This window comes from Triticum urartu, chromosome 1A (genome assembly GCF_056163025.1).
Source record: "Triticum urartu cultivar PI428250 chromosome 1A, HENAU_Tu73, whole genome shotgun sequence".
Lineage (NCBI taxonomy): Eukaryota > Viridiplantae > Streptophyta > Magnoliopsida > Poales > Poaceae > Triticum > Triticum urartu.
In genome coordinates this window covers 95,090,675-95,105,329 of record NC_141873.1, presented here as the reverse complement: position 1 = coordinate 95,105,329, position 14,655 = coordinate 95,090,675, and the positions used below count along the sequence as shown (strand labels likewise).

Here is a 14,655-nt window from a genome sequence, read left to right as displayed (position 1 = left end):
CAGTCGGGACCCACCTGGTCGAAGCGTACGTAGCGTTGTCATTCTGGTCGTGAACGTGTACGTACATATATACTGATGGATGTAGAGGCGCGCACGTGTCGTAGTAGAGGCGCGCACGTGTCGTAGTAGAGGCGCGCACGTAGCATGTACACGTACGTACAGCGGCCAGGGTGCGAGAAAGAAAATACGGCCACGTATGTGTACATACGGGCGGGGTCTCGAACCCTACTCGCGCATACGTACGGCGAGGGCTCGTGTACATGGCTGGGTCGGAACGGAGAAACAGTGTCGTCGTCGTGTTCATGGGTCGAAACGGAAATGCGTGGTCGTGTTCATCGGGAGGGCTTGGATGGAAGAGGCGATGGAAACGAGGCCTGGTGTACCGCACAACGGAGGAAACAGACCTCCTACGGTCGAAACGGGGGTCCTGTTGATCGGGAGGGGTGTGGCGTACCGCAAAACGGAGGAAACGGACCTCCTACGGTCGAAACGGGGGTCCTGTTGATCAGGAGGGGTGTGGCGTACCGTAAAACGGAGGAAACAGACTTGTGTTGGAGCGCTACGGTAGAAACGGGGGTCCTGTTCATCGGGAGGGGTGTGGCGTACCGCAAAACGGGACTCCACGGGATACTGTCCATCTCCACCGTCGACCCCCTCCAGCCTCCACGAGCTACTGTTCATCCACCGTCGACCTCCTCCAGCCTTCACGGGCTCCTGTTCATCCAGCCTCCACCGCGCGCTACTCCACCGGCTACTGTTCAACCACCCCTCCATCGTCTACTGTTCATCCAGCCCTCCACACCACGGGGGCCTGTTCAACCACCCCTCCACTGTCTACTGTTCATCCTGCCCTCCACACCACGGGGTCCTGTTCATCCACCCCTCCACGGGCACCCCTCCACCGTCTACTGTTCATCCAGCCCTCCACCACACCATGGGGTCCTGTTCATCCAAAGGCAACACCACCGCTCACTGTTCATCCAACCCCCCCCCCCCCCCCGCAACGCTCACTGTTCATCCCATCGATCGGCTTCAGTTAGCCGTAGTAGCCAAGGAATCGCTCGATCGGGTTCAGTTAACAGCCATCGATCGATCACTCGGGTTCAGTAACGCGTAGCCTGCAGTGCAATCGCTCGGGTTCAGTTAGAGCCCAACGCCTCGCTCGGGTTCAGTTAGAGCCAACACCTCGCACACACGCGCGTACGTGTACGAGAGAAACGCGCATTGCTCGGCCCTCGACCTCCCACCGTAACTGGGAACTCCCCGAAATTTTCCTCCCCCTCGCTTCTACCACGGTTTTTTCTGTCATGGACGGCCCAAAGAATGTCATGCAGCTGCGTCTTCGGCCCGCCCAGGACAAAAAGCCCATTTTCTGTCATGATTTTTTGTCATATAAGTAGGAGCCCACCACATCTATGATGATACCGGGTTTTGTCACAATTATCGTCATAGAAGTGTCATATGTATGACAGAAAAAAAATTCGTTCGGCCCAAAATGTCACGGATGTGTCTTTTTTTTGTAGTGAGTGGTGTTATGTGAACGTCGACTACATGACACTTCACCATTATTTGGGCCTAGAGGAAGGCATTGGGAAGTAATAAGTAGATGATGGGTTGCTAGAGTGACAGAAGCTTAAACCCTAGTTTACGCGTTGCTTCGTAAGGGGCTGATTTGGATCCATATATTTCATGTTATGGTTAGGTTTACCTTAATACTTTTGTTGTAGTTGTGGATGCTTGCAATGGGGGTTAATCATAAGTGGGATGCTTGTCCAAGTAAGGACATCACCCAAGCACCGGTCCACCCACATATCAAATTACCAAAGTACCAAACGCGAATCATATGAACGTGATGAAAACTAGCTTGACGATAATTCTCATGTGTCCTCGGGAGCGCTTTCTTCTATATAAGAGTTTGTCCAAGCTTTTCCTTTGCTACAAAAAGGATTGGGCCACCTTACTGCACTTTATTTACTTTTGTTACTTATTGCTTGTTACAAATTATCTTATCACAAAACTATCTGTTATTTATAATTTCAGTGCTTGCAGAGAATACCTTGCTAAAAACCACTTATCATTTCCTTCTGCTCCTCGTTGGGTTCGACACTCTTACTTATCGAAAGGACTATGATAGATCCCCTATACTTGTGGGTCGTCATGAAGTTGAGTCAGACTCAATGCCCGACCACTGTAGAAGATAGAGAGAAAATGGAAGTCATTCTCTATGCCTCAGCCATAGGTTCTATCATGTATGTAATGATGTGTACCAGACCTGATGTGTGCCATGTTATAAGTTTAGCAGGGAGGTACCAAAGTAATCCAGGAGTGGATCACTGGACATCGGTCAAGAACATCCTGAAATACCAGAGAAGGACTAAGGATATGTTTCTCATTTATGGAGGTGACAAAGAGCTTGTCATAAATGGTTACGTCGATGCAAGCTTTGACACTGATCCGGATGACTCTAAGTCACGAACCGGACACACATTTATATTGAATGGTGGAGCTGTAAGTTGGTGCAATTCCAAGCAGAGCGTCGTGGCGGAATCTACGTGTGAAGCGAAGTACATAGCTCCTTCGGAAGCAGCAAATGAAGGAGTCTGGATGAAGGAGTTCATATCCGATCTAGGTGTAATACCTAGTGCATCGGGTCCAATAAAAAACTTTTGTGACAGTACTGGAACAATTGCCTTAGCTAAGGAATCCAGATTTCACAAGAGAACCAAACACATCAAGAGACGCTTCAATTACATCCGCGATCAAGTCAAGGAGGGAGACATAGAGATTTGCAAAATACATACGAATCTGAATGTTGCAGACCCATTGACTAAGCCTCTTCCACGAGCAAAACATAATCAGCACCAAGACTCCATGGGTGTTAGAATCATTACTATGTAATATAGATTATTGACTCTAGTGCAAGTGGGAGACTGAAGGAAATATGCCCTAGAGGCAATAATAAAATTGTTATTTATATTTCCTTATATCATGATAAATGTTTATTATTCATGCTAGAATTGTATTAACTGGAAACTTAGTACATGTGTGAATACATAAACAAAACAGAGTGTCCCTAGTATGCCTCTACTTGACTAGCTCGTTAATCAAAGATGGTTAAGTTTCCTTACCATAGACATGTGTTGTCATTTGATGAACGAGATCACATCATTAGAGAATGATGTGATGGACAAGACCCATCTGTTAGCTTAGCATAATGATCGTTAAGTTTTTTGCTATTGCTTTCTTCACGACTTATACATATTCCTATGACTATGAGATTATGCAACCTTCGAATACTGGAGGAACACCTTGTGTGCTATCAAACCTCACAATGTAAATGGGTGATTATAAAGATGCTCTACAGGTGTCTCCAAAGGTGTTTGTTGGGTTGGCATAGATCAAGATTAGGATTTGTCACTCCGAGTATCGGAGAGGTATCTCTGGGCCCTCTCGGTAATGCACATCACTATAAGCCTTGCAAGCAATGTGACTAATGAGTTAGTTGCGGGATGATGCATTACGGAACGAGTAAAGAGACTTGTCGGTAACGAGATTGAACTAGGTATGATGATACCGAAGATCGAATCTCGGGCAAGTAACATACCGATGACAAAGGGAATAACATATGTTGTTATTGCGGTTTGACCAATAAAGATCTTTGTAGAATACGTAGGAACCAATATGAGCATCCAGGTTCCGCTATTGGTTATTGACCGGAGATGTGTCTCGGTCATGTCTACATAGTTCTCGAACCCGTAGGGTCCGCACGCTTAACGTTCGATGACGATTTGTATTATGAGTTATGTGTTTTGGTGACCGAAGTTTGTTCGGAGTCCCGGATGAGATCACGGACATGACGGGGAGTCTTGAAATGGTCGAGAAATAAAGATTCATATATTGGAAGGTAGTATTCGGACATCGAAATGGTTTCGAGTGGTTCGGATATTTTACCGGAGTACCGAGGGGTTATTGGTACCCCCCCCCCCGAGGAATTGTTGGGCCTACATGGGCCTTGGTGGAGAGAGAGGGGAGGCCAAGGGGTAGCCACCCCCATGGAGTCCGAATTGGACCAGAGGAGGGGGCGGCGCCCCCCTTTCCCTCTCCCTCTCCTTCCTTTTTCCCTCCGGTAAGAAAGGAAAAGGGGGGGGGCGAATCCTACTAGGAGTGGAGTCCTAGTAGGACTCCCCCCATGGCGTGCCCCTCCTGGCTGGCCACCTTCTCCTCTCCTCCTTTATATACGGGGGCAGCGGGCGCCCCATTGCACATCAATTGTTCTCTTAGCCGTGTGCGGTGCCCCCCTCCACAGTTTACTACTCTGGTCAAAGCGTCGTAGTGCTTAGGCGAAGCCCTGTGCGGATCACATCACCATCACCGTCACCACGTCGTCGTGCTGACGGAACTCTCCCTCGACCCTCTACTGGATCAAGAGTCTGAGGGACGTCATCGAGCTGAACGTGTGCTGAACTCGGAGGTGTCGTACGTTCGGTACTAGATCGGTTGGATCATGAAGACGTTCGACTACATCAATCGCGTTAAACTAACGCTTCCGCTTTCGGTCTACAAGGGTATGTGGACACACTCTCCCCCTCTTGTTGCTATGCATCTCCTAGATAGATCTTGCGTGATTGTAGGATTTTTTTTTGAAATTGCATGCTACGTTCCCCAACAAAAAACATCACCTCAGGGTTACATGCACGTTGGACATCCAGTAGGGCACGGACTGCCGCTGCGCTCCCGAGTCCATTGCAATTCCAGCTTAAGATTTTCATGATGACCGGTCAGCCGCCGATGAGGAGACTGTACACCCGGTAATCGACGACGAAAAACTCTTGGTCGGCGTAGCCATCAGAGGATAGTGAGGGGAACTCACGGAAGCGAAGCCGCCGGAGGACAACGAAACCCTAGCTTTTCTCTTCGCCAGGGGACAGAAAGCTGACGAGGGAGCACCTCGTCAGGACATCAAGCCAGCCTCACGGGGAGGCTACAGGGCCAGCGGCCGCCGGCGGCGGCGGCGACGCACCAACCCTAGGGAACATATGAGAAATCCCCTTCCGCTAGCACACGTAATACACTACACACACGGTTTATTTATTTGCTTTTGTAGCTTGTGCTAGCAGTGTATGGGCTTGGTGCTTAGTATTACTGTCGCTCTTATATTATACTAGGACAGAAGGGATAGAACCGAATGAGCGACTGTATTAGTTTTAAAGATACTGCCTATCAGATAATCTCCTGTCACGCCATTTTTTTTGCCATTAACCTGCACCCGCGAGATTTAAATCAAAGACGTTGGTTTGTCCCAAGGCAAAACCAATGCCACACATCCAACCAAAGTCACGTTTTACTCGCTTTGGTGGTCATAATTTACGAATCACGTTGGTTGTTGGCATATACACCCAAGTTTCTGACTTTTTAGTTATCTTAAACCTAGCTGTGAAGTGGACACGCCATCAGCACGGCAGCCATGTGCCAAAGTAACGGAGAGAGCTGGCAGTGGCGGCGACCATCCATCCCCCCTCCCCTCCCTCCCTGTTTCGGCATTCCGCCACGCTAGATCGGACCCTCTTTCCCCTTTCTCCTCGTCCTCCCATTTCCCGTTCCCACGCAGGAGAGGGGCGACGAGACGACGCGAGCTAGGGTTCCGGCGAGCCCCCCCGCCCCGATCTGACGGCCGCGGCGGCGGCGATGACGACGCACGAGCGGAAGACCGTCGATCTGGAGGAAGGCTGGGCCTTCATGCAGAAGGGCATCACCAAGCTCAAGAACATCCTCGAGGGCAAGCCGGAGCCGCAGTTCAGCTCCGAGGACTACATGATGCTCTACACGTACGGTACCCCCTGCCCCCGAATTCCGCCTCGCCTCCGCGGCCTGATCTGATTTTCGCCGCGGCTGCTCTGCTCCGCGCAGGACGATATACAACATGTGCACGCAGAAGCCTCCGCACGACTACTCGCAGCAGCTCTACGACAAGTACCGCGAGTCCTTCGAGGAGTACATCTCCTCCATGGTGAGCAGCAGGGTCTTCCGTGTGCTGATTGTGGTCGGTGCCCCGTTAATTTTAGCTGTCGGATTGGACGAGCCGCGTGGGGTGGGTGGGCATTTAAGTTTTGACGTGCACACGGTTGCTCTAGCTGGTAGGGGTGTAGGGCTGGTGCGCGTGATGATGATTCTCTTCACGTCTGTGCGGTTATGAATACCATAAACGGACTGGTTTTGTTATATGCAGTATGCGGCCACTAGACTTGTTTCGTTTGCTCTCTGTCTTTGTTTGGATGCAGGTTGTGGGTGTACCAAAGTAGTATAGTGTATAACGTTTGTACCCTGCAACTTACATTCGAATCAGAAATAGTATGCAGTAGGGGTGCATCATCGGAGAAAGAGTGTATTAGGGGTGCATCATTGGAACATTTCTATGGGGTACACTGTCGAATTACCATGTTCCGAATAGGACCTAAGGAGCTTTAGACAAATATAATGGCACATGGAAATGTCTCTAATTTTCCTGCTATCAATGTCTTGGGAGCAAGAGAATGACTAGCTGAAATGGGTGCTCATAAATGCAAGGGAGAGAGGGAATGCCAAATGAGGCCAGAATCAGGAGATGCCTATGAAATTAGAATGTCCATATATGCTATGGAAATTCAACGATAGTGTTCTCTTTTGGGTCTCATTTAACTTGCCCTCTCTCTTCGTCATTTATTAACGCTTACACTAACATTCTCTCACTTGTTTGTGATATATATAGGCACATAGCATAGCAGGGGCATTAAAGTCATAGCCTCTTTCTATTCTCTTTGTCAGATAACATCTTTAATGTCAGTGACGCACCAAATACCCGTTATAGATTGAAATAGTGGGACCAGGAGCTATGCGTGATGTTTTTACGCTAACTAGTAGGGGATTTTAACATCATCACAAAGTACAACCTGGAAATTATCTTGAATCTCATGCATGATACATACTTCTGTGCGGATGAAGAAACATGATACATAGGAGTTCCACATTACACTAGCTGTGTGCTATATTTTAATATTTACCATGCATATTACAGAGAAAAGGGATATCTGGAACTGATATTGCTTGCAACAATCATTAGAAGGCGTTTCAGGTTAATATCTGATAAAAACATAGCCAGAAACAGTCAGCAGAGAACTGACCATTAGGATTCACATGTAATGTCTCTTCTCCTAATCCAGAGCAATTGATAGAGTAGTTATCATGGGTTGTGACTACTAACTGTTGCCTAGGGTGTGATCCGCAAAAATGAGAGAGGGGAGTGCCCATGAGGGGGTTGTTAATGATCATTTGAAGGCCGAGGGCACCTAGTTGGCAAGTTTTTGCAAACTAGACCGTGGGTCCCGAGGGAACTCTTTTTCTTCTATTCTAAGTTTTGATTGCACGAGCAGCATAACAACATAACAGTTTTGTGTAAGGAAGTAAGGAAAGACTCCTTTCTGAAATTGAAGGACTTAATTAGCCTGTCGTATATAACAGATAATGAGTCTCAAAGAGAGTTTCCAATGGGTTGATGCATTGCCTCTATGGAAAAAGGACATCTTTCATTGCGAATCTTAGATAACGGCACATTGGCTAATCTGCCATGGTCTTAGGTGTATGGTCCATTATTTGCTGTAAAAAACAGGAGACTGAGTAGGTTTGAGGACTGAAGCCTAGACTAGATGGCTCTGGGCCAGGTGCCATCTCGCCATGTAATGTTCTTTTTTTTAAGCAAACCGCTTTTGCTTGGTTTCAAGGAATTGATAATTGGGAGCCTCTTTATCTCACACAATCATTATTATACATTACTTTTAGTGTTAAAATGCACCGTGCTTATAGTCTCATCTAAAACTGTATCTTATTGTTAATAGCACATCTTCTTAGAGATATCCCCATTCACGCCTTTAAATCTTCAATTCTAATGTTGGTTATAACTTATAACCAACAGCTTAATAACAGAGTTGCCCTTGTTTTATGGTAGCATAGGTATTTAGTTACTTACATTTGATCATTCCTATGTTGTCTTAGCTACGTTTTGTGTGTTTGCTTGTTGGCTTTACACTTTATTTTGACTCCATGTAGGTCTTACCTTCATTGAGAGAGAAGCATGACGAGTTTATGTTGAGGGAGCTAGTAAAGAGGTGGTCTAACCACAAAGTGATGGTTCGGTGGCTATCACGGTTCTTCCATTACCTTGATCGATATTTCATTTCACGTAGATCGCTTCCAGCATTGAGAGAAGTTGGGCTCAGTTGCTTTCGAGATTTGGTAAATGAATGTGTTCTGGCAGTGAAGCTATTTATATGTAGTTGTTTTGCCTTCTTTGTTCTAACCCTTTTCTAATGGTAAAGGTATATCAAGAAATCAAAGGGAAAGTAAAAAGTGCAGTCATTTCCTTGGTGAGTCTTTGCATCACATAGTAGTCCGAACAGATAATTTTCCTATATGTGGTTGTGACATCCTCCTTCAACAGATAGACCAAGAACGTGAGGGTGAACAAATTGACAGGGCTCTGTTAAAGAATGTCTTGGATATATTTGTTGAGATTGGCTTAGGCAGTATGGAATGTTACGAGAATGATTTTGAAGATTTCTTGCTGAAGGATACTGCAGATTACTACTCTATCAAGGCCCAAACCTGGATCGTGGAAGACTCTTGTCCTGACTATATGTTAAAGGTAGTTTCAGGAGCTTTTTCCTTATTGTTTACATAGTTAAGGACAATAATATATGTGCATTGGATGTCCTTTTCACTAGGCCGAGGAGTGCTTGAAGAGGGAGAAGGAACGAGTTGCTCATTATTTGCATTCTAGTAGTGAACCGAAGTTATTGGAGGTTTGTGAAAAGATCTCTGCTGCAATCCCCCCCCCCCCCCCCCACCCACCCACACACACACGGACGCTCGCCCGCTGTTTTTGGTGATATGAAAATGCTACACAAATTAGTATCTAGTTGGTCTTCCTGAGAGAACATTTGTCATATTTCCCTCTCTTTAGCATATCAGTTAACTTAACATTAACATAATTCGTGGATTGTTTCAGAAAGTGCAACATGAGTTGTTAACTCAGTATGCAAGCCAACTTTTGGAGAAGGAGCATTCTGGATGCCATGCATTACTTCGTGATGACAAGGTATAACCAGAGTCATATCCCTGGAGAGTAATAATAATCGGGAACATCAAGTACATTGACTGTTTGCATCTGTTGTAGGTTGAGGATCTCTCAAGGATGTACAGGCTCTTTTCTAGAATAACCCGTGGCCTAGAACCTGTTTCTCAAATTTTTAAGCAGGTATCTGCTTATGCAAAGCATGCTTTAGTTATTCCATAGAACAATTTGGAGTTTTGGACATTGTATTTAAGTGATGTTATTCTGCAGCATGTTACCAACGAGGGGACAGCATTGGTGAAACAAGCAGAAGATGCTGCTAGTAATAAGAAGGTGCGCATTTATTGTCACTATAACTTCACAGTTTCTGTGGATCTCAATGTAATTTTATACTTAAGGCCGCTTGTACCACGTGCAACACCCAGTCCATTAATTTAGCATTGCATGCTAGAGCCCGTTATTTATCTGGGCTGGGTTGAACTCATTTCATTTTTCCTCTTATACCTCCCCTCTTCCCTGATTGTACCTGCCTCATGCGCCCCCTGCTTGTACAAGTAATTGTTGGAGGAAAGGACCAGTTGGGTTCCTTGTCAGATAGTGCCTAGAAATGGGTTGTTGCAGTATGTCCCGTTTTGGTTTCTTGTCGATGCTTTATTTTGCTCTGTCTAGTAGTTGTCTCTGTGCTTCAGACTCGGCTTTTCAAGTAATTTCTTTATTCGTCATCTTGAAGTGAACATCTAATAATTCATTATTCTTACAGCCAGAGAAGAAGGACATTGTTGGTTTGCAGGAACAGGTGTGTACATTCAGACTATATTGCTGTCAACCCAACTTTTGTAATTTTAGTTGCGACATTTATCACCATCTGAGAATTTCTGGTTTTAGGTTTTTGTCCGGAAAATCATTGAGCTCCATGACAAGTATGTAGCATACGTCACTGACTGTTTCCAGGGGCATACTCTCTTCCATAAGGTTTGTCAGATTATATGTTTATTTGTTTCTCCATGATTCATCTTTTGCAATAAAATAAACAGGAACACTCTCTGATCTTTGTTTCCTATTCCTTTGCACAGGCGCTTAAAGAGGCTTTTGAAGTGTTCTGCAACAAAGGTGTCTCTGGCAGTTCAAGTGCTGAATTGCTTGCCACCTTCTGTGATAATATTTTAAAGAAAGGCGGCAGTGAAAAACTCAGTGATGAAGCTATTGAGGATACCCTGGAGAAGGTACATGCGTCAATCTGTTATGTGTTCTCTTTTACTTGCAGACATTAGTGCATTTTTATCTTTCGGGTGTTAATCTGGAACTGGCCATTCATCAGGTAGTGAGATTACTCGCCTACATCAGTGATAAGGACCTTTTTGCTGAGTTTTACAGGTAATAGTTTTTAACATTGTACAATAACTTTAATGCCTTGTAAGCTCAAGAAGATAAGGAATTCCATTGATTTCACTCTGGGCCTGATGTTTCATGGTGATGATGGCAGGAAGAAGCTGGCTAGGAGATTGCTATTTGACAAGAGTGCTAATGATGAGCACGAAAGAAGCATTCTGACCAAGCTAAAACAACAGTGTGGTGGCCAATTTACTTCAAAAATGGAGGGCATGGTCACCGACCTTACTGTTGCAAGGGATCATCAAACTAAGTTTGAAGAGTTCATAAGCACACACCCTGAATTGAATCCTGGGATAGACTTGGCGGTCACTGTTCTGACAACAGGATTTTGGCCAACTTATAAATCATTCGATATAAACCTTCCTGCTGAGATGGTAAATTTACTGTTTTCTTGTGCTCTCCACTTCTGCAAACTGAGGTCTTAACTATTTTATGGCCTTACTCTCTGTAAGATTATTAACATTGACAACTCCCAAAAAAAATAGGTGAGATGTGTCGAGGTTTTCAAAGAGTTTTATCAAACAAGAACTAAGCATAGAAAACTTACATGGATATATTCCTTGGGAATCTGCCATATCACCGCAAAGTTTGAGGCCAAGACTATCGAGCTCATTGTTACAACTTACCAGGTAAGCATAAACACGTACATGGTCTTGCTTTTATTTCAGGTGCCACAGACTAATGGTTTCTTTCGGACTCTTTGTCAGGCTGCATTGTTGCTACTGTTCAATGGAGCTGATAAACTTAGTTATTCTGAGATAGTAACGCAACTGAACCTGTCAGATGACGATGTAGTGAGGTTGCTCCATTCTCTCTCTTGTGCGAAATACAAGATTCTTACTAAAGAACCAAGTAACAGATCTATTTCTCCTAATGATGTATTTGAATTTAATTCAAAATTTACTGACAAGATGAGGAGAATTAAGGTATTTTTGGTTGTATGTTTTTTTCTTGCTTCCTCTATTTCGTTACGGCTGGATGTAATCCTTGCTTATTATTTCTGTCTGTAGATACCTCTGCCTCCAGTTGATGAGAAAAAGAAGGTAGTTGAAGATGTTGACAAGGATCGAAGATACGCAATTGATGCATCCATTGTTCGTATTATGAAGAGCCGGAAAGTCTTGGGTCACCAGACACTAGTAATGGAGTGTGTGGAGCAACTTGGTCGCATGTTCAAGGTATGAAACATTCTTCTAGTGCTGTTAGCTGTGCTAATGGTAAATGTGGTTGTGTCCATTTGATCTTGCCTTTGTAGGACCAGTGACAGATGTGTTTACATGGCTAGTATGTCAAATTCAAGCCATATTTTTTTGTCGTGTAGCTTGTTGAGTCCTCAGGCTTGCATCCTCACATTAGTGCAAATGAGAAATATATAGCTATATTTACTAATTAATTTTAAATCATACAGTATACTTTAAACCATACACAATGCATCCAGATGTTGCCCAATATCTTAATTTCTTTCTTGGGAACTATGGATATTCCAGACTGAAATATTTACCAACCATTGAAGCTAGTACATTGTATGTAGAAATTTCCTTCGATTCCTTGACCTGATCATGAATGCTGGTTTTATCCCTTCAGCCCGACTTCAAAGCAATAAAGAAGCGCATTGAGGATCTTATAACCAGGGATTACCTGGAGAGGGACAAGGAGAACCCGAACGTCTACCGATACTTGGCTTGATCATCTGTTCTCCATGCTGGGTTCGGTAACATCTGGCGTGTATGCCTACCAAGCTACTGCTATTTAAGGATGCTATATTTTGTGCCATGGCACACCGCATTGGCTTGTCCAGATGGATAACCTGGTGGCGGCACCGACGTCTGTCATTTGTACATGAAGGTCGTCAGATCCAGTTCCTTGGCCCTACCTGTATGATAGAACTGCCCTGGTAACAGAGAAGGTGGTTTGTCGGGGCAGGCCTTAGTAAATGTTGTACACTCCTACTGGTTGTTGTGTTCAGTTTTTCCGATTGTATTATCAATATAGTTTTCCTGTAACATATCCTTGCGACACAAAGATAATTCAAAGGAATGTATCTCTTGCTGGACCACCTTCGGCTGTGTAATTTCTGTAGCAGCGGCAAGAGACTATTGTGACTTCACAAGGATTTCATATAAAGAGATGATGATAGATGTCAAAACTGGGATCATGTGAAATTTGCTCGAGGCCCATTTGAACCTGACGGTTACGGTGTGGCATTTCAACAGGGGAAACTACAACGCCTTCTGGAACAATGGGATTTGGGGTTCTTTTCGCATTGATGAGTTTCGATGGAAAAAGAGGGTTCTTGTTGCACTGATGTATTTTGAAGGCTTTCCTGTTGATACTGCAGTGGACTCTATTTTTGTTGTGAACTATACATATCCATGTTCTTAGCTGTTCATTTGGGTTTGTTTCCTGCAAGTAAATGATTTCATATGTTTTTGAAGGAATCTGTATGCATTTAAGTGGACCATGTTAGGGGTGGCTAGGGGTCGGTTTTTCCCCTTCGGACTCTGCCGATGAGCCCATGGATTCGAGCTCGTCTTCCGTGCTCTGATCCTTTCCGAGTTTGTTTGTCTGGATGGATTCAATTAAGCTCCAGCGTAGATTCCCGTTGTCTCTTGGGGCAGTGAGGTTCTGGGCGATGGTGGTATGATGCTAGGCGCTTCATACCGATTCAATGGTTCAAGATGGTGGTATGATGTTAGGCGCTTCATATCGATTCAAGGATTCAAGATGGTGGTATGATGTTAGGCGCTTCATATTGATTCAAGGGTTCAATAACAACGATTACGACTCTATGATGTTGGTCCTTAGTTACACGTGCATGACGATTTCTTGGCCATGATCGATAAGGCTAGTCTAGCTCCGATAGGGGGCAGCGATTGCGACACATCGTCGACTCATTCTGATGGTGGTAGTGATCGTTCCACGGTCCAAAAGCCGTGAAGTATTTTTTTATTATGCATTTGGGTGCTTTGTACTTACGGTGAAATTTCATAATAGACTTGGATCTTGTTTCAAATAAATGGAAATAATGCATGTGAGAGGGCGTTTGGATTTTAGTACTGGATCTGTGACATCGGGTCAGCACAAGGACGACCAGCGGTAAAAGACCTAGTGCTCCGAGATGACAACATTTTTATTTTTTCCTTAGCTCAACACGTCATGTTTTTTGTTGTTGTGCATATAGTTATGAAGACAGAGAGGATGAAAGCCGTCCCCTTTATTAAATACTACTTCCTCCAATTCATATTAGTTGTCGTACTTTTAGTTTTAAGTTGCGATAATTATTCTAAATCAAAGGGTGTACCTTGTTTTCATATCGTTCAACACAAAGGGTAATTAAATATTATACTCATAATTTGGATGTACTTACATAATTGCCCCCCGATTCACTTTGAACTATATATATAAAAAGGAAAGAGATAGTTGCTACTCCATCCATCCACAAATACTATAAGAAGTTTTAGGGCCTCTTTGATTCATTGGATTGCAAAAACACAGGAATAGGAAAAACGTAGAATTGGAATGGCATGTCCATTGGATCCCTATAAGATTTGAGTTTGTTTGATTGTGTCATTGAAAAAACAAAGGATTTCTTCCAAGAAGTTGAAGTGGATGTTAGAATTCTTCTGAAATGTAGTACAAATGAATCCTTAGGAAAGAATCCTATAGTATTCAATCCTACGAATCAAACGACCAACGTAGGAAAAATTCCTAAGGATTCTAATCCTTAAAAAATCCTATGAAAATCCTTTGAATCAAGGAGGCCATTAACTTTTTGTGAATAGGATGTGTATAAACACGTTTTAGTGCGTTTGTTTACTCATTTCAATCCGTATGTAGTCCGTATGAAATATCGAAAACATCTTAGCATCAAAACCAAAACAACTCACACATTTTCTCTCACAAAATACATTAAAATGAGAGATTGCTTAGACACAACAATAAGATAGTGCAATTAATTGGAGGAGCTATATCTAAATACTCCCTTTGCTTTGTTTTTCGTGTCAAACTTTGACTTGTAATTTTAGTCAACAAATTATAGTTTATATGTCATCAAAACTATATCATCAAAAAGTTCATTGAAATGTGCATCGAGTGACATACTTTTATGACATATAACTCATATTTATTCTGTTAAAATTAATGGTCAAAGTTAGGCGTAA

General features: G+C 43.9%; 1 protein-coding gene across 1 annotated transcript; it reads left to right on the top strand.

The window, feature by feature from the left end:
* The first annotated feature begins 5,473 nt into the window (after positions 1-5,473).
* LOC125526626 (cullin-1) lies at positions 5,474-12,641 on the top strand. The gene is made up of 18 exons (XM_048691283.2): positions 5,474-5,825; positions 5,908-6,007; positions 8,080-8,265; positions 8,349-8,396; positions 8,471-8,674; positions 8,754-8,831; positions 9,038-9,127; positions 9,206-9,286; positions 9,374-9,436; positions 9,864-9,899; positions 9,989-10,075; positions 10,177-10,326; positions 10,422-10,477; positions 10,587-10,869; positions 10,981-11,124; positions 11,203-11,421; positions 11,506-11,673; positions 12,080-12,641. Exons 1-18 carry the CDS (start codon positions 5,686-5,688, stop codon positions 12,179-12,181), a joined length of 2,235 nt encoding a protein of 744 aa, XP_048547240.1. The 5' UTR covers positions 5,474-5,685; the 3' UTR covers positions 12,182-12,641.
* The last annotated feature ends 2,014 nt before the right edge of the window (positions 12,642-14,655 follow it).